Source organism: Callithrix jacchus, chromosome 21 (assembly GCF_049354715.1).
Source record: "Callithrix jacchus isolate 240 chromosome 21, calJac240_pri, whole genome shotgun sequence".
Lineage (NCBI taxonomy): Eukaryota > Metazoa > Chordata > Mammalia > Primates > Cebidae > Callithrix > Callithrix jacchus.
The window spans coordinates 22750507-22769995 of NC_133522.1; the positions used below are offsets into that span (position 1 = coordinate 22750507).

A 19489-nucleotide genomic window follows, 5' to 3' on the forward strand; every position below is an offset into this window, starting at 1 on the left:
TGAGCTTTGTGTCTTTTCTACTATCCAAGAGAGAATACAAGTAAGTACCAAGAATCTGAAACTAAAGTAGCTGCCTAGGAATTACTAAACACATTCTTTTGTAGGTGATCTAATATTTTGAATTGTAAGAAGTATCACTGGAATAGTACCCTCTTAGGCTGGCAAATTTTTGACCTGACCTCATCTAACACTGCTTTTCTTGTCTTGTCTTCTAGACTTAGAATATTCAATCCGAACTAATTTTTCTTGGTGCTCAGCTAACAGTTTTAACTTCTCAACTTACAAGTCACAAGGAAGTCCTAATAAAACAGCAAGAATGTGCTGACATTTATTTAATACCTTGTGCCTTAAAGTATTCTATGAACTTTACATGTACTAAATCATTTAGTCTTCAAAATAAAGGTATGTTATTATTTTCATTTTATAGATGATGGAACTGACACAGAGAAAATAGGTCAGGAAGAGTTACGTCAGAAAAACAGAATACTCCAGGTAGTGTTGGGGCTGAGAAGACAATACCCCAAAATATGGCCCTTGGGCATGCTGAACTGAAGAAGCCTCCATGTCTCTCTGACCACTCCCTTCCCCTATCTCTCATTCTCTGTGTCTTCCAAGGCACAGAATGAAGTTGTTCTCTGAAGTCTCCTTCTCTCTCTAAAGTGTGGACTCACCTAAGAAAGAAAGAAAAAAAAACCCTCTGAACCCTTCTCTGAGTTTTCATTAACTGAACTCATAATATAGAAAGACAGACTGAAGTTTGTCAGCACACTTGAACAGACACGTCACAAGCTGTTGTCTTCTCTGTGGGCCCAACAGACTTTGAACTGGCCATTGTATGTCCTCTAAGTCCACTGACTTCCTCTAAAAATTATTTTCTATCCCCTTAAAAATATCTACACTTCCCATATTCCCCTTTCCCTTAGAACAAGGGTATATAACCCGCTGGACCTTATAGGATTGGCATAGTAATACAAATTTGTATGCATTTTCTTTTATTAATTTGCTTTTTGTGGGTTTTCAGCCAACCTTCAAAAGATGAAGGGGAAGTTTTCCCATTACCCCTACAGCGGTTAAAACAAGAAATATTGATCCAAAGAATCTGTTTTACAGGCAATGAGGAGCTGAAAAGTCGAACAAGGGCAGTGAGTTAAGCCAGAGTTTTGCAACATCAAGAAGGTATTACTACCCTTAATTTGGAGGGCGGATGTGAGGATGCGCAGTTTCTAAATATACAGAAGGCTTAAGTAACTTGCTCACCATCATAGAGCTAATGGTTCCTGGGTTGTTCTTCAGGCATCATGTACTCTGAACATGGGAGAGAGGTCTTAGAAAATGACATTAGTCACCTTCTGACATGTGGTTTCCTCTGCCTATATATATCACGGGATAATTTCAGGGAAATGTGTGCCCACCAATATGGAAGTGAAACTTTGCCTTCTGAGTATAGGTGAATGGACAAAAAGTGATGAGAAAAGGTCTGAGGCTTCCAAGCCATTTTCAGTGTGCGCGTATAACTTTGGGCCTGCTCAGGGTAAGTGAAAGCAAATGTTGCAGGCAAGAAATATACATTTTGTGCAGGCTCTTAGTTGATAAAGTGTAGCTGTTTCTCCATGTAGTCCTTACTTTCTAAGTAGACCTTGCAAAGCACATTGGACCAGATTGCTTTTCAATGCACAAAACTTTTTCCCCCCAAAACTATTCAAATTGAAAGTGCTAATACTGGCAGAAAATGTATGCAAGTACTATCCTTTAATGTGTTAATGCATCTCTCACCAATCTAAGAAGTTACAAGATGGGGCATGAAAAAATATATTTGAAGGCACAGATGTATGAAGCATAGGATTAAGTAAAACAGATTGAATATGACTGTAATGGGCTGAATTTTGTCTCTCTGAAATTCATACGTTGAAGTCCTAACCCCTAGCACCTCAGCATGAAATTATATCCGAAGACAAAATCTTGAAAGGGGTTATTAAATTAAAATGATGCCAGGTGGGTGGGACTAAAATCAAGTATGACTTAGGTCCTCAGCAGAAGATGAAGAGGCCCTGTGGGCACACATAGACCATGGAAAGAGGCAGCAAGAGGGTGGCCATCTGTAAGGCAAATAGAGAAGCTGCAGGAGAAATCAATCCTGCTGGCACCTTAATCTTGAACTCCCAGTCTCCAGAGCTGTGAAAAAATAATTTCTGTATTTTAAGACACCCAATCTGTGGTATTTTGTTATGGCAGCACAACTAATACAATACTAAAGAAGCAAATCTAGAAATCCTCAGAAGGTGAGACCCTAATGAGGGCCGGAGAAACTAATAATGACACACTTTGTCATGTAGAACAATACGGCTGGCCTGCCAGGACCACAAAGCAATCCTCTTGGAATGAGATGTGCACTGCAAAGGCACTAATAAATTTGTTTTCTCTCCTTCATGGTTGCCCACTTAATTCAATAAGCATTTTATTGTGCATGTATTATTAGGTAGATAGTACTCTTACAGGTTCAAATCTATGAACACCCTGTTGCTTAATAGTACCATTATGACGTCATAGAAACCTCCTTTTTAAATGATTTATTATTGTTTTGTTTTTTCATTTCTTTTCTTTTTTTTTTGTTTTGGGAGAGTCTTGTTCTATCGCCCAGGCTGGAGTGCAGTGACACATCTTGGCTCACTGCAATCTCTGACTCCTGGGTTCAGGCAATTCTCCTGCCTCAGCCTCCAGAGTAGCTGGGATAACAGGCACGCGCCACCATGCCCAACTAATTTTTTGTATTTTTAGTAGAGACGGGGTTTCACCATGTTGACCAAGATGGTCTCGATCTCTTGACCTCGTGATCCACCCGCCTCGGCCTCTCAAAGTGCTGGGATTACAGGCTTGAGCCACCGCGCCCGGCTGGAAGCCACTCTTTTGATGCACACTTGTGACTGCACACTTGTGATAGCACCATTAATTAATTCACCAGGGCAGAGCTCTTGTAGCTTAATTACCTCTTATTAGGCCCCGCCTCCCCACACTGCTGCATTGGGGATTAAGTTTCCATCACATGCTTTTTGGGGGATTCATTCAAACCATAGCAGTGTTACACACAAAATATTTCATATTATATGAAATATGTCACTTACCATTTTTACCTGAATGTCAACAATATCAAGTAAGGCAGCAGTTTAGAAGTTATTAAATAATATCTTGAGATCATATAATTCCAACAAACATGCATACTAAAGCTGACTCATACAACATAATTGTCATAGGACAAATATTAAAAATGAATTAGGAAATCCCAGCGATGGGTTTTTATGCCAATTTATCTTAATTTCTCAAATTTCCATTCTCTAATTATTCATTCCAATCATAAGCTTTCCAAAAAGGAATGCCTATGAGGAAACTTGAAATTTTCTTCTCAATGTTCTTCAATACAACAGTTAAAAATATTTAAAGAAGTGTTGAGTAAGTAGAAAACCATCAGAAGTAAGCTGAAAATGAATGGTCTCAGTGGGCAAATATGCTTACCTTATAAAAGCTCTATTGGTGATTATCTATTAGGTTCTAGTAAGATCATTTTTTAAAGTTTATTTTTGGTATGGAACTAAAACATTACTCAAAGAAATGTATTGACAAATTCTTGAAATTAAAGTTTAGTATTTGGCAATATACCCCTCTGGATTTTTAGGTTAAATTTAATTTTCTTAAACTCAAATGTATGAGCCCGATTTCTTAAAAAATAAATAAATAAATAAAATAAAACCCAAACCCAAACCCTATAATATGGAGAAACTTGAAGTTAGTATATAAACAAGGAAAAGAAGAAACTTTGGTGTATAAATTAGGAAAAATGGGTTCTTATAAGCTTTCTTTGACAGGTCACCCTCCTTGGGTTTCCGAGTTATAAAAAAAGGATACATGGGATTAGAGCTGTGACAGTTTCCAACCGTTTCACGATTTTTTAAAGTCTGCAATTTGTTAAAAATAAAATGCGTCAACAAATATGAAGATTCAAGGAAAAGATGACAACAGGTGGTTCAAGATATCCAAGCTGCAGATCAAAGGTGGGTGTAAAGTGAACAGAACTGTTACAAAGCCTTAAGAGCTGTTATAATCCATAATGATTAAATAATACCAGGGCTATTTCAATTATCATTTTGCAAGTGTTGAAAATAGATTTTGGAAATAGATACTCAGTGCTGCAAAGAAAACTTAGCACTGAGATAAAGGATCTTTCAGCAATGCAATTTTTACTTCCTAGACTGCAAGAAGGGTACATTAGCTAGCCATTGTGCCGTGACAGTACAATGAGCAAAGGAAAACACACAAATTTATCCCTTATTCATTTGGGGTCATCTTTACTCCTGTGTCTGATCTCTGTTGGCTGGAGCCAGACCTCACAATCTAAACTAAAACTCGATTGGCTAATAACTTAAAAGTTTTCTAAACAGGTAAAAGCAGCGGAGAGCTGGGACATGCCTGTGAGCGTGTCCAGCACAGATATCTTGGTCAAACTACAAGGGCAAAAAATGTACTACTGCCTATAAGCATGGCATGTCTAACCGCTGCGTAAGATAGGGCTTACCAAAGTTATTAGCAAACTTATTCTTTAAAGGGAAAGGAAACTTTAAAAAGGAACTTTTCTACTATCCACACTAAACTTGCTCTACTTGTCATTGGATTAAAAATTATACCTGGATTTTTAAGTGAATTCTATTCGTGACAATATGCATTTATAATTTCTCTCCTCACACAGCTTCACTCTCACCTCAGTCCCCAGATTAGCTCCCGGAACTTGAGATATTTTTGCTGCTAGAGATTGCTTTCTTAACGATAGGTTTTCCTTACAATTCCATATATAGTCAAGTATTCCATGCACGGCAGTTAATTGTTTGCTTAATTTGGCAACTGGGATATTAGATTTGTGTATTATCTAGGCAGTGATATTTTTGTAAGGTTGTTTGCTGCATAGATCCTATTTCATTTATATTTAGTCTTGGGAAAATAAACTTCATTTTTTCCAGAGCCCAGCAGTGACTGACACATATTCGAATGAATGAAGTAGATAGATGTCCATATTCATTTATGTAATGATTAGTTAAGGAGAAAAGTACTTCTCAGCATAAAGATTTCTGGCAACCCTTTGCTTCTTTGACTTTTCCCTTCAGGCAACTTCACTGCTTGTGAAATTCCTAGAAAGGCGAGGAAGAGAACGCGTGACATAGAAAGGGGCCGGAGTTCGGGACCCTGTGTAGTTTTGGGACGTTTTGGACACGCAGGGAAATGTTTGCTTTGGAGGCTTTGGGCAAGCTAGGGATCCGACAAGCCCTGGGCACAGGGAGGAACGCTGCCCTCCGGCCTCCAAACGAGCTTCGCGGAGCCCAGCGCCGGTGTCGCGCAACCTGCCGCAGGGGCGGCTCCCGGGTCCAGCAGCCAGGCGCTCCCTCGCCCCACCCAGGAACGCCGGGCCCGCGCTGGGAGGGGTGGGGCTCCACGGTGGCCCCGCCCCGCCCCGCCGCCGGGAGGGTCACAATGTAGGGTTAGGGCGGCCGGCGGGCGGGGCTCTGCGGGGGAGGAGCCGCCGGGCGGGGGCGGGAGCGGGGGCGGGGACGGTGTGTGGGGGAGGGGAGGGAGCAGGACTCGCGGAGGGAGGAGGATAGCGCCATTCCGGGCGGCCGCTCCCTGCGTCCCCTCTCTCCCGTCCCTGCAGCGGCCGGTGAGCCCCGGCCAAGGAGCGCGCGAACGCGTGACGCTGCCCGGCTAGCTCGCGCCCTCCCGCGCCCCGGCGTCCGCCGCCCGCTCCTGGCCCGGGCCACCGCGGAGGAGCAGCGCTGAGGCGGGCCGCGTGGAGACGTGGGGCGGCCGCCGTGGCCCTCGCAGTGGGCGCTTCGCCGCCTGTCCGCGCTGCCCGCGCACCCCGGCCGCCATCGGCTTCGCGCCTGGCTGGCGGGGGCGCTGTCCTCCCCGGCAGTCCGCGCCGCTCCCTGGAGCTCTGCGGAGCGCGGCAGCCAGGGCGGGCGGAGGCGCGAGGAGCCGGGCGCCGCTGCCGCCGCCGCCGCCGCCGCCGCGGGGGCCATGACCGTGGAGCAGAACGTGCTGCAGCAGAGCGCGGCGCAGAAGGTGAGGCGAGCCCGCGAGCCGGCGGGCCCCACTCCTCCTTCCGACGGGCTGTCCTCTCCCGCCGCGGCCGGGCGCCCGGGCCTCGCCGCCGCCGCCGTTCCCTGCTTCCTCCCCCGTCACCCCCGGCCCCTGCCCATCGCCTCGGGGGCGTCGCGCCCGGTGCCCAGCTGTGTGTGGGAGGCAGAGTGTAGTTTGCGGGCTTGAGTCCACTTCCTTCTGCAGATTGTTTTCCTGTAGCAGACGGTGCCAGGTATTGAGAACGACCCTCACATTCCTACAGTGCTCTTTGTGGCTTCTTAATGAAACTTTATTCTCTTCCCTTAAATAAAAAAGAATAGCCGGTTGTCATCCTTTCTGAACCCATGTTGTCTTTCTAAGGTGGCAGTGTTCCAGGCCTGCTGTTTTGCAAAAACGGCCGCCACCAAAATCCAATCACCTGCCTTGCGGGGCAGGCGTGTTGACCAGGTGAACTCTATTTAGAAGTAGGTGGTTTGCTTGGTTTCTTTTCCTTTTATGGTTTCCTTTTCCTCCTCCTCTTCTTTTTATTTTTTTTCAATATAGAAACTGTCCCTAAGAGAGGAAACCTTTCTGTCTATGTTATTTCAGGAATCTTTTGTCCCCTAAGTTTGACCTTGTTCCTTCCTTCACCCTTTTCTCTTGCATCAGTCACACATTTAAATGGTCACTCACTAAAGAAAACAATAAAAACTGTGAAGCTTTGTATCTTTAAAGTGAATCGTGAGAGATCATTCTACTGTTTTAGATTTTGCTTTCAGAATCTTAAGTGCACCATCATGGCTTGCCCCATATTCTGAAGAGTAGTTGGCCATGACTTAATTTCTTTTTTTAATGTTTCATTTGCGTGAAAAGCATTTTGGGCAAAAGGGCAAGCCGTACCTTAGTCGTGTTGGAATTACGGGGATAATTAGGCTTTACTGTGATCTACCACCTGAGTTGTGTTTGGTTCATCTGGGTGAGTAATGAATGCCCCACCCTGTTGGAGTTTTGGTGTGGTAATATCCTACCTGTACTTGGTTACTGTTCTAACATGGGCTGTCTGCGTACAGCCTGCTACATTTTTGCTTTGAGATTGTTTTTAGAATTGTATGATACGGCTTTGAAGTAATTGAAGATACTCAAGAACTTTGGAAAGCAAGGATAGTGCATTGTTATTTTAGGCAGGTTGGGAAAGTTGTTGAGACTTGTATGTTAGTTGATATTACTGGTAAAGTTAGACCGATATTGCACACTGCACTTGCAGTGAAATAATTCAAGACTTAATACTGAAAGTTTAAATGAGTTTACTACCTAATCTTCCCTATTCTATTTTGAATACCTTCAAGTTTAGTTTTTAAAGACTTAAGGCTTAGGAAAGATTACGTGGTCATATGAATACTAAGCAATATTTAATGTGTTTGGTACCATTTGTTTACAGTTTTCTTCAATGTTGGATATTAAAGTCTGTTTAAAAGTGAGAAATGTAAAATTTTCACATCTCCTAAGTTTGAACAGGGAAGAACTTTGTAAGTTTGTGAATTTTTTTTTTCCCAATTGATTTTGTTTAAACTGCATTGAATGACTATGCAGACTCTATTGAATGGTTCAGAGGTTATGCATAAAATTGTAGAATCAAGAATCAAGTTAACGAAAGAGTGATCTTGCCTGTCAAGTCCAATTTCCTAGTTTAATGAATCCCCTCCCCACACAAAGGGAGTAGTAGTTAATTCAAAATACTATCCTTTAGTACGAATATGTTTTAGATCATTTAATCCACTGTTATTGGGGAATTCTTTTAGCGAAACTTTTAATGATACTTAGATTGTTTTACAAAAGAAACCCTTAAATGTGTTTGCTTTCCATATTGATACAAAATTACTTTATTACTCAGAACTATTTAAAAAAATTCACATGGTTATAAATAAGCCATGTACCTCAATAAGTTGAGAGATTTAAATCCATCAAGCTAGTAACCAGGAAGTGAACTTAAAGCTGGTAACTAGGAAGTGAACTTTACACTTAGAAGAAACAAAAGTGAAAGAAACTTTGTTTTTACTTAGACACTTTATGGGTTATCTGTAAAAGGAGAGGTGTGTAGTGTATATTGCAGAACGAACATTTTAGCCAGTTTATCACTTTAAAAAATTGTACATATGTGTTTTAAAATTTTAAGTAGATAGCTATATTTTGTAGTCTGAATGGTTTCTTATATTTTCTGCTATTATTTTGCAGGTGCATGTAGATGTTTTGTTGTTGTTTGCAGCACCACACTGCACAGAACTTTCATGGGTTTTTTTGTTCACCTACAGAATTCATCGGTCATTGTCACAATGTAGTTTGATGAGGCAAGGGGCCGCCTTTTCCTTTTGATGTGTTCTTTGCTTGATTGCTGGAGTTTGGCCAACCCAGGGACTTATGAGATGTAGTAAAACTGCAGAAAGCTGCTTTGCTGAGGTTTAGATGTTTCAGGTGAGGTGCAGTTGGCAGCAGATTAGCTAAATCCTGTAATAATTTTGGTCTTGGACATGTGTCTTCAGTCTCTGTGCTTCATATTTACCTAGATGTAGGAGGCTTAGATCTAAGACATTTGATACATAGATTCAAGTTCCAAATGAGGATCCTCCCCTCCCCCCTCCCATCATCTAACCAGTTGAACCAAGTGACGATTCTTTAGGGTAGTATTAGTAGGAGGTTTGCTCCCAGGGACTAAATTAATTTACAGAGTTAAATGAACAGGATACTATTGACAGTAAATGCATCCTGCTGAGTTAAATACAATATATTGTTTCACTCTAGGGCTTAGAACAGTTCTTTACAGATAGTAAGACTCAGCAAATATTTGATGAAGTAAGTGAATGGTTTCCAAAAGGAATGTAGGTACAGTACTTAGTTTTCTAACTGAATATTGAAATTTAAAAATTAAGAAATGATGAGGCTGGGTGGGTGTGGTGGTTCATGCTTGTAATCCCAGCACTTTGGAAGGCTGAGGTGGGAGGATCCCTTGAAGCCAGGAGTTCAAAACCATCCTAGGCAACAAAATGAACAACCTTTCTGTTAAAAAAAATAATGAAAGCTTGAAAAACTGCTCATGCTAGGAGAATAGGCAGCGTAGTGAAAAGACAGGATGTGGGATAGATCTCAGCCACCTTTTTGTGAACTTGGGCAAGTCGTTAAGTACCTCTGAAGGTTCTTTTAATGCCTTAACATTAGTATGATGAGATATGAGCAACTTCTTTAGATTGTTTAATTGCCCTAAGCAAGTATTCTGTGTAGGGAGCATAAAAGATAAAGTATAGGATGGAGGCAGAGCAATCTCACAGATCTACAGTCCACTTTCACTTAATTCCTGGAAAGATGAAGGTCAGGTGGGAAGGTTGACACAGATTAACCAACTTCACAGTTAAAACTTGAAAAACAATACAGACTGGATTCAGGGTAAATTTCCTAGTTAAAATAACACGTATTTTCCAATTTAGGATCATCTAAGTTTATAAAACAATACCATACAGCATTTGGTAGTTAACAGTACTTAAGTCACTTAAATGTTACATAAAGGGGATATTCTTATTAGGAATCAGTTTATCTTATTATTAGTCTAAGTCTTGATTTGGGCACAGAAATAGTTCCAGCTGCTTATTCTTTTTCTTATTCTTTCCCTTTTGCACGTAATTTTGACTCGTATACTCACATTGTATCCAGCTTTTTAAATGAATTCACATCATTTCTAATATTCTTTTGGTTTTCTTCAATAATATATGTACAGTCCATATCGTTTACAAATACTTAATATTCTGACCTCTTTCTTGTCATTATTTATACGACTTCGTAAGATTACAGAATGCTACTACAATTTGTTTCTGTTATATATTGTTTCCTTATGATATGAAAATTTTCTTACATTCCTAGGTTTTATAAATGTTTCAAAACTATATTTAAATGTTGACTATCATGTCTTTTTTTCAATGAATGATGTGATATTTTATATGTCAGAATACAAGAACCATTTGTATGTAAGATATATGAATATTTCCTATATAATCTGTGTAAGGCACTGTGCTAAGTATTCTTACAAACTTTTTTCATTAATCCTCCCAACCACCTTATGAATTGAGTACTGTTTTTTCCCTTCTTATTGAAGCTGAGGAAACAGTATTGGAGAACTGAAGCGGTATTTCATCTCTGGCATGTATTAAGGGTTGGATTTAAACTCAAAAGTCATATGATGGACAAGTCCCTGCTCTTAACTGCAATGCCATCCATATCCGTTTGGCTGTCCTTGAATTTCTGATAAAACCCCATTTGGTAATGTTGCTGTACTATTTTAATATATTTCTATATTTAATATAATAAATTTGAACCTAGAACTTGGTATACAATTGGTCTTCTGTATCCGCAGGTTCTGAATCCACAAATTCAACCAACCATAGATTGAAAATATTCTGGGAAAAAATGAAGCATTGTTGCATCTGTACTGAACATGTACAGTCTTATTTTGGCCATTATTCCCTAAACAATACAGTGTAACAACTATTTATGTAGCATTTACACTGTGTTAGTAATCTAGAAATGATTTAAAGTATACTGGAGGACGTGTGGATGTGTAAGTTACATGGAAATACTATATCATTTTATGTAAGGGACTTGAAAACTCAAAGATTTTGGCATCTTTGGGGGTTCTGGAACCAGTTGTCCTTGGATTCTTTAATGAGATTAGTTAAAATGTTTGTTGTGTCCATGAGGGCTATTAATATAAGGTTAGCTCATAAAATGATTAGGAAGCTTTCTGTGTTTTCCTGTGCTTTTGGAATTGTTTAGGATTAGGTAGAGTCATTCAGAATTGATGGCCTATAGTCATTTTTGATTTAAAAAATTAGATATTATTCAACTGAAGTACATGTTACTTTGAAGACTTGGTGAATGTGATTATATCAGGGCTTAGCTGCTCATTTGCAGCAAATTTTAGGCAAAGTTTCCAAATTTTGCTCATTGCCTTTTACATTTTCTGTGTTTTTTAGGGTCAAATTTAAAAAGTTTTACAGTTCTAGAAAATTTTAAATTTCATTGAGATTTCTGTATTTATTAGTCTAAAATTTTCTTCTAAATCTGTGCAGGTGTATGTAGACATGCCAATTTTTTTAATCCCTGTTTGTTTTGTTTTCAGTAGTGTTTGCCAGATGCTGATCTTATTTCTTCGGTCTTTCCAAAATTTAGTCTTTTTTTTTTTTTCTAATTTATTCATTTTTACTTTTCATCTTTAATTTTAGATTTCTACTCTTTCTGGTGTTTATCGTTCTTTTTATAGCCTGAATTCAACGTTTACATGAATTTATCATATTTAATAATGAAAAACATTTTGAACTGTGAATTTTCATCTGTTTTCTTTTGGATTTAACTTCCTTTTCCTTTCATTATTTAAAAGTTTTTAAAAGCTTGCTTTCCAAGATGGTATTTTTGTATTCTTTTAATTGTTGATATTTAGTTTCGTTGCACTGCATTTGAAGACTGTGCAACAACTTATATATGATTTATAAAATTTCTTTTGTTAACCTTGCTTTATTGAAAAATTAATGCTCTCTGCTACTGAATTGATATGCCATCTTTGTCATATACAAAAGTTTAATGCAAAGTGTTTTTTTCCTGTTCCTTGAATCATTCTTTTTCATCAGTCATTTTGTGAATATCATCCTGTCTTTATAGTTGTTGCTTTAGAATTATCTCATACTGGAAATGACAGTTCTTTGCCTTTGTTCCTACAGGAAAACTGTAACCTTTCTTCCAGAGGTTACAGTTTTCTTTAGAAATTTTAGAGTAATCATACCAAGTTTTTTCAAATCATCTGTCTTTTTGATTACTTTTATTGAATCTGCGGATCAATTGGGATTATTAACATCTTTATGATACAGGATGAGCAGGATATATACTTCTGTTTTTATTAGGTCTTGTTTAATATCTCTTTCATGGTTTATAATTTAACATGAAATTCTTATACATCTTTTGTTTTATGTAGTTGATAATTTCTGCTAACTTATATATGGTGGTGCTTTTAAAAATTTCTTACTAGTGTATTCAAATGTGGTGGTCTTTTGTATATTAATTTTATATCTAGCCACCTTGCTAAATGTTTTTTATACCTTTTCCAGAGACAGTTTTGCACTTTCTGTGTAAAAGATTATATCATGATTAAACAATACATTTTACTTATGTATAGTATTTTCAGTTTTTGTGCCTGTAGTTTCATTTTTTTTTGTACTATCAAATACTTCCAGTAAACATTGATTAGAAGTGATAATGAGTATTTTTTTGTAGTTGTTGCTGATTTAAAAAGGCAGTCACCACTTTAGTACCTCATGCATTTCTGAAATATTTACATGGATTAGTTGTGCAGACTTAGAAAATAGGTTCTGTTTACAAGATATTGTAGTATTTTCAATTGTGATGCTTGCATGTACTTGTTCTTTGGGTCCTGGTGACCTTTGTTGAAGCTTTCACTCTGAGTATCCTGGCTGTGGTGGGGGAAGGGTGCTGGTAGTTTGTCAGTCTCTTCTCTGTCATCCTAGGTTCTGTGAATTCAGGTAGGGGACTTTTTTTTTTTTTTAATTTAATTTGTGGCCCTTGTTTTCTTCAGGGTCCACTCCACAATTACTGATTTCTGCCCTGATGTGCTTAGAGTAAGGGTGGTTACAGGGTCTTTCTTCCCCTGACACTGAGCATAATTTTACTCTCTAATGTTATTGAATTACTTTAAGCACTGCAACAGTGGCCTGCCATTTTCCTATAAATGTAATCATTGATTTTTATTATGTTTGGAGGACCAAATTTGCCTTGTTAAATCGAGTTTAGGAATGGCACTATATGATGTGGGCAAGTAGATGATGTGAAACTTGAGTTTATAAAAGGATGATGCCTTGCATTTATTTTGACAGACTTTAATTTCTAAGAACATCATCCTTGACATCTTGTTTTATGTATGTGGTAAGTAATTTTTCAGTTTTCTCTTTTTTGCCTCTTGATTAACTCTGCTTCAGTACAAACCATCTGCTTTATTTTTAGTTTTTGGTTCTCCGAACTGCTAGATATTTTAAATGTCCAGCAATAATTTTCTTGTTTCCTTAGTCATGTTACTATAGGTTTAGATCAGAGTTTTTTATAGTATAGTTTTTGTGGGCTGTCTTAATTAACTGTAGTGCTTGCTGAAAGTACAGATTCTTTGCCTCACCCTACACTATTGTTTCAAGACACTGAGAGTTGGGCTAAAGCATGCTTTCTAAGAATCTCAGATTATTATTCTGCACTTAATGTTTGAGAATCACTGGTTGAAGTTAATTAGTGTTCTTAAGGATAAAAGTGTCTTTAGCACTGGGTAAATTGACTGCAGGGGTCCTTTGGGGATTGAATTATCACAATACACCAAATTTAATACGGAAGCAGAGTCTTTTAACACACATTGATTCTTTTGTTTCAGGTGTTTCCGTCAGTGCAGCAACGTGTTTCATTGTAGAGGAGCTGTCTCCTCCCACAGGCTTTTCTAGTCAACATGTCTATGGAAACCCAAAGCTTCAGGTGGCTAGGTGGGAACTTACTTGCCCCTCTTACTGGTGGGGGGCAAATATATTTTTGAATCGATGCATTAGGAGTTGGAAAATGATTGTATGTGCTAAAGTTGTAATCTTCCTTTCTCTTTCTGACTGCTTTTGTTTTCTTTTTGTGTGTATTTGCATATGAATAATTACTAAAGGATTTTTTTTGGGAGGCTAACTATAGCATATGAAAACTTATGTACAACTTAAATATATTAAGATTATTATACTTTGTACCATTCTATACATGAAATAGAATATCTTATTGTCCTGGAAGTTTCTTTTGTTCCTCATTCATACTGTCCCTCTTTTCTACACAACTCCGCACCCAGCTGCCATATTGACTTTTTTCAAGTTAATGTTATTGTGGTATGATTTACACTCAAAGTGTATAATTTGATGAATTTGGCCACACACAACATTTCTGTCACTCCAGAAGAGAAAGAGGAATTTGTCCTGTGTCACCTTTCTCATTCATTATCAACATCTTCATTATTTCAGGCAACTGTTGATCTGATTTTTATGACTATAGATTAGTTTTGGCTGTTCTGGGTCTTCACATAAACAGACTTGTTTATACAATTTATTTTTTTTGCCTCTGGGTGCTTTTGCTCAGTAAATTGCTTTTGAGATTCAGCCGTGTTTTATTGCATGTATCAGTTTGTTTCTTTTTACTGCAGAGTAATATTATATATTCTCACATCTGTGTATTCGCATACCTTTTGAAGTACTTTATGTGTGTGTGTGTGTGTGTATATATATATATATAATGTTATGTGTACATCTGTAAGCTGGTTTTTGAGTAGACTTATTTGTGTTTCTCTTGGGCAAATGCATAGGTATATAATTGTTATAATACTAACTAAATTGTTATTGGAATTGATTGTACCATTGTACATTCCCATTAGCAACATAGGAGAATTTCAGGTTGTCTACATTTTTGTCAACACCTGGCATTGTTAACCTTTTATGTTTTAGCCATTTATTATTAAGTCATTCTGGTAGTAATGTATACTTCTCTAATGACTAATGATTTTGGACATCTTTCATGTTCTTGTTGGCCAGTTTAGGATGATTTTTTAACATTGCTTCTTATACATTATCCAGTTTTAACACCCTTAATATATTACCAGTCGCAATAGCTACATTTTTCCAAAATGATAAAAATGTCAGAGATATGGCTAAAACACTCCAGTACCAAGTGCTAATACGTTCACAAAACAAATTGAGATTGCATAATTTTATGTTTTTTTTTGGTTAAACACCTGTTAAAAAGGTACATTGCTGAAAAATGGGAACTCATTTCATCATCATGCCTCAAAGTAAATATTAAATTTATCTCTTTAAAAATTAGTTATACACATACATGAGAAATTTTTATGATGCATATTTTGTTACATAGGGTACAAAAATAATTTCACATATTAGTTGGTTTGGAAGTTTGAAAAGAACACGGAGGAGCAGTTGCAGGGGTGGGATGAACTGTGATGAGGTAAGTAAATTGGGCAGAAAGATACCTTTAAGAAAATTTTTTTTTTTTTTTAATAGTTTTTGGTCTATCTGAAGACAGGGAAGAAGAGGAATCTGAATTGGAAAAAACCCACTATATATGTTGGGTTTTTGTTGTTGCTGTTCAGTCTGGAAGTGGGTCGTGTGTGGTGAGGGCATTAGGTCATCAGGGCAGAATTGGCTGCAGAGCTGAGAGCTACGTCCTCACTGAAGTGGGATAGATGTTTTGGGGAGGATTGTGCAGAGAGGAGCCAGGAATGATGTACCATTAATGGCCAGGACCTGTTGCTATGGTAACACCAATGTGCAAACCAACTGTGCATTCACATATACAAAAGTTTTGTGTCGTAATTCTTGCCAGAATACATGCATAATTAAGTGTCTCAGTTCCTTAAGGTGGAGCTACAGAAACACTGGGTTGAAGGTCTGGTGTTTTCTGTTTTCATGTGAGGCCTCTGGGCTGGTTTCTCCTCAAGAGGGCCCTGAAGTTTTCCCATGGGGCTTTGGAGAAAGGCTTTGGAGCAGGGCAGGGCTGAGGAAGAGGATGGAAAGAAAGGGAACAAGAAATGGTCCCCTACCTCATGTTTTAAAGTCCTCAATTTTGGGAGGAAAGAAGTGACACAAGATTTCCTCAGTGCCGCATTGCCAGCCGGAAACCTGTAAGGCCAGCAGGGCCTCTGCCCGGGTTTCGCTTGCACCCACTGGGCTCTTTCTGCTTGCTTGGCCCAGCAGGCTTCTCTGGGCTGATCCCCAGCCCACATTCCATTACCACTGCTACTCCCCATGTGCTAACCCCACAGAGAGACCAGGCACACCAGATGTGGCTTCCACAGCTGGGCTCCAGCGTTCAGGCAAGGGGAATGCGATGGAACTCAAAAACTCGGAGACGCCAGCAACCATAGGACTCCAAGGAGCTGTCAGAGCTTCCCGGGCAGTCCTGAGGTCTGAGCCACCGGGAATGCCACAGCTGTCCCTCGTTTCTGCTGCTCACAGCTCAGTGAATGGAGGTGTGTTAGAACTTGTTTGTTCCCACTGCCTGTTGCTTGGTGAACGGAGGTGGGTTACAGCTCTAGCTTGGGAAGTTCTGAGGTCTGGGCCCCCAGTGGGGTCGCAGCTCATCACTTCCATAGTCCAGCAAATGGAAGTATGTCACAGCTCTTCTCATGCCCACCGGCCTCAGCTCCACAAGCTGGCCAGAAGCATGTTACAGCTGTTTTTGTTTCTGCTGTTCAGCGAGTTCTGGATTCTCGCAACCAAGAACAATGAGCTACGCGGACACCAGTGAGTGAGCAAGGCAGGGAAGAATTTTATCGAGCAACAGACAGGCTCTTGACAATGAGAGGGTACATGAAGTGGGTAGCCCTCATTGTGAGAGGGGCCCCAAAAGCTGGTGCCGTCTCTGTCACTGAGTCCAGGGTTTTTACAGGTTAGGAATGAGGAGATGTGGGCTGTAGGTAGCCTTGGAAAAGGCAACGTTCAATTGGTTTACAAGCATTATTCAGAAAGAACCGATTGGGAAAGAGTAGGCAAAAAGAAAAGAAGTTATCACTCTAGTCATGGACTCTATCTGTGTTGTCTAGAATTGGCAGCTCGGTTTTCAGGCTTTAAACAGTCTTTGGTTTGAAGGTCGGGTTTCACCAGGGACCTGTCCCTGCCTGCCTAGGAATTTGTCTTCTGCAGCTATCAGAAGCAGCTCTGCACAGGCCTCTTGGGGTCAGTGGATACTCTTTTTGCCAATTTTGGTAGTACCATGCAGATTCACAGAATTGTCTTCTGGGCCTCTTCCCGAGTGAGGCAGGAATTGAAGTCACATAAAACAGTGGATCTTATAGAACTGAAAGTATTTCCATTCTTGCTGGGTGGCAGAAGGAGGAGAGCACCAGTGCACCTGAGCATGTGGAACTGCAGCCCAGTTGCTGAAAGCAGCATATAAGATGACCCTGGTCAGCTGTGCAGTTTCTGTGGTGTAAAGCGGGTAGGGGATCCAGACCTCTGGGGTTACAGAGATCAGAGCTGCTCCCTCGGGTCATGAAGTCCTGTGCTAGGTAGGAGGTGTGGTCCTAGGACTGTGTGAACGTTGGTGGGGTTTGCTGTTGCCATTACCTTGTTCTTGTCCATCATGTTGTCGGCTTAGGCAAAACTTAGGGTTTGCAGGTATTTTTTTTGAGACGGAAGTCTCACACTGTCATCCAGGCTGGAGTACAGTGGTACAATCTGGCCCACTGTAAACTCTGCTTCCCTGGTTCAAGCGATTGTCGTGCCTCAGCCTTCCAAGTATCTGGGACTAAAGTGCACACCACCAGGCCTGGCTCATTTTTATGACGGGGTTTTGCCATGTTGGCCAGGCTGGTTTTGAACTCCTGACTTCAAGTGATCATACTGTCTTGGCCCCCTAGGGTCTGCAGTGTTTTGAGATGGAGTTTTGCTCTTGTTGCCCAGACTAGAGTGCAGTGGTGCGACCTCGGCTCACTGCAGCCCCTACCTCCTGGGTTCAAGTGATTCTCCTGCCTCAACATCCTGAGTAGTTGAGACTACAGTTGCCCACCACCACACCTGGCTAATTTTTGTAGTTTTAGTAGAGATGGGGTTTTGCTATGTTGTCCAGGTGAATCTCCATCTCCTGAACTCAGGTGATCTGCCTGCCTTGGCCTCCCAAAGTGCTGGGATTACAGGTGTGAGCCACCACACTGGTCTGGGTTTGCAGTTTTTGGATGAAAGTAAATGCTCTTCCAACCATTTCTTGCATGAGCAGAAGAGTGAGTAGATATTGAGTTGTAGGAATTCTTCACATATTGGGTGTCTTTTGTCATATATATGTAATTTGCAAATATTTTCTCCCAGTGTGTGGCTTGTATTTGCATTTTCTTAACAGTTTCTTTGAAGCTGAAGTATTTTAATGATTGATTAATTTACCTTTATGGTTAGTACTTTTTTCTTAAAGCTTAGTTTTTAAACCTTTTTTTCTCCCTGTGTTTTGTTCTAGAAGTTTTGTCATTTTAGGTTTGTGATCCATTTGGAATTCATTTCTGTGTGCCCTCTGAGTTGTAGGAGTCAAGGCTTATTTGTTGCATGTGGATATCTAGTTGTTCCAGCACCTACTTTTGAAAAGCTGTCCTTTCATCACTGAATTATAATTGGTATCTTTATGGAAAATTAATTGACTGTATCAGAGTGGGTTTAGTTTTGAACTCTGTTCGTTTCTATCCTCATGCTGTGCCATACTGTCTTGGTTACTGTGGCTTTGAAATGTGTCTTGAAGTGGGTAAATGTAAATTCTTCAACTTTGTTCTTGTTAGAAATTTGTTTTGGCTATTCTAGATCTTTTTGTATTTCCAAATACAATTCTGAAGCACTTTACACAGTTGGACAAAGAGCCTGCTGGGATTTTTGAATGGTATTATGTTGGATATATATATAAATTCTGACTGTTTGGACATCTTAACAGTATTTTAGCCTTTCAATCCAAGAACACAAATATTTCTCCATTTACTTAGGTTTTATTTTTCCAACGTTTTAAAGGTATTTCTATATCTTTTATTAGAGTTGACATTTTCTGATATTATTATAAATGATATTTTTTAGTTTTATATTCAATTGTTTTTTGCTGGTATATAGCATATGGTAGATTTTTCTGTGTGAAGCTTTTATCTGCGACTTTGCTAAATTCGATTATTCTAATAACTCTTACTTTATGTACCACCTTTATTCATTTAAAAATTGTACTCTTTGACGTCTTCTGTAATATCTTTAATAGAAGTGGTCATGACAGACATCTCTGTCTTGTTCCCGATTTTGTGTGGAAAGCATTCAGTCTACTACTATGATTTTAGTTGTTGCACTTCTTATTGTAGATGCCTTATATAAGGTTGACAAAGTTTCCATCTATTTCTGGATATCTAATATTTTGCTAAAAATGTGTTATAGTTCATTTATACTTCTAGATACACTACAGCTTAACCATTCTACAGTTAGACTGTTTGGTTATCTTTTTACATATTTATGGTCCATTATGATTTTTTTCTGTGTAATTGACATTTGTTTCTCTTGTCTGTTTTTTCCTTTGGGCTGTTTATCTTTTTCTTTATGAATTGAGGTAGTTCTTTATAGTTCAGATACTACTTTTGTTTTTCTATTTACAGTAGTCTGCCTTTATCCTCGTGGAATATGTTTCAAGACAGTGGATGCTTGAAACTGTGTCTAGTGTTGAACCATATATATAGTATATTTTGAAAGAGACTACATTCACATAACATACTGCATGTATTTTCAAAGCACTTGAAATAGTATACTATGTATAGTATGGTTCA

The 19489-nt window shown here is 39.2% G+C and overlaps 1 protein-coding gene across 9 annotated transcripts in view; it reads left to right on the forward strand.

Moving 5' to 3' along the window:
• The first annotated feature begins 5643 nt into the window (after window positions 1-5643).
• Window positions 5644-19489, forward strand: part of USP25 (ubiquitin specific peptidase 25) — a 142669-nt gene continuing 128823 nt past the window's right edge. For 7 of the 9 annotated variants that reach the window (XM_078358616.1, XM_002761313.6, XM_002761314.7 and 4 more), the window contains exon 1: window positions 5644-6099. Coding sequence is in view for 3 of the 9 variants with exons in the window: in XM_002761313.6 (XP_002761359.1) it covers window positions 6055-6099 (45 nt within the window). In the remaining 6 variants the exon portion in view is untranslated. Of the gene's footprint in view, window positions 6350-19489 lie in introns of all 9 variants that reach the window. The other 2 variants (XM_078358621.1, XM_078358618.1) reach the window with 2 other exon arrangements.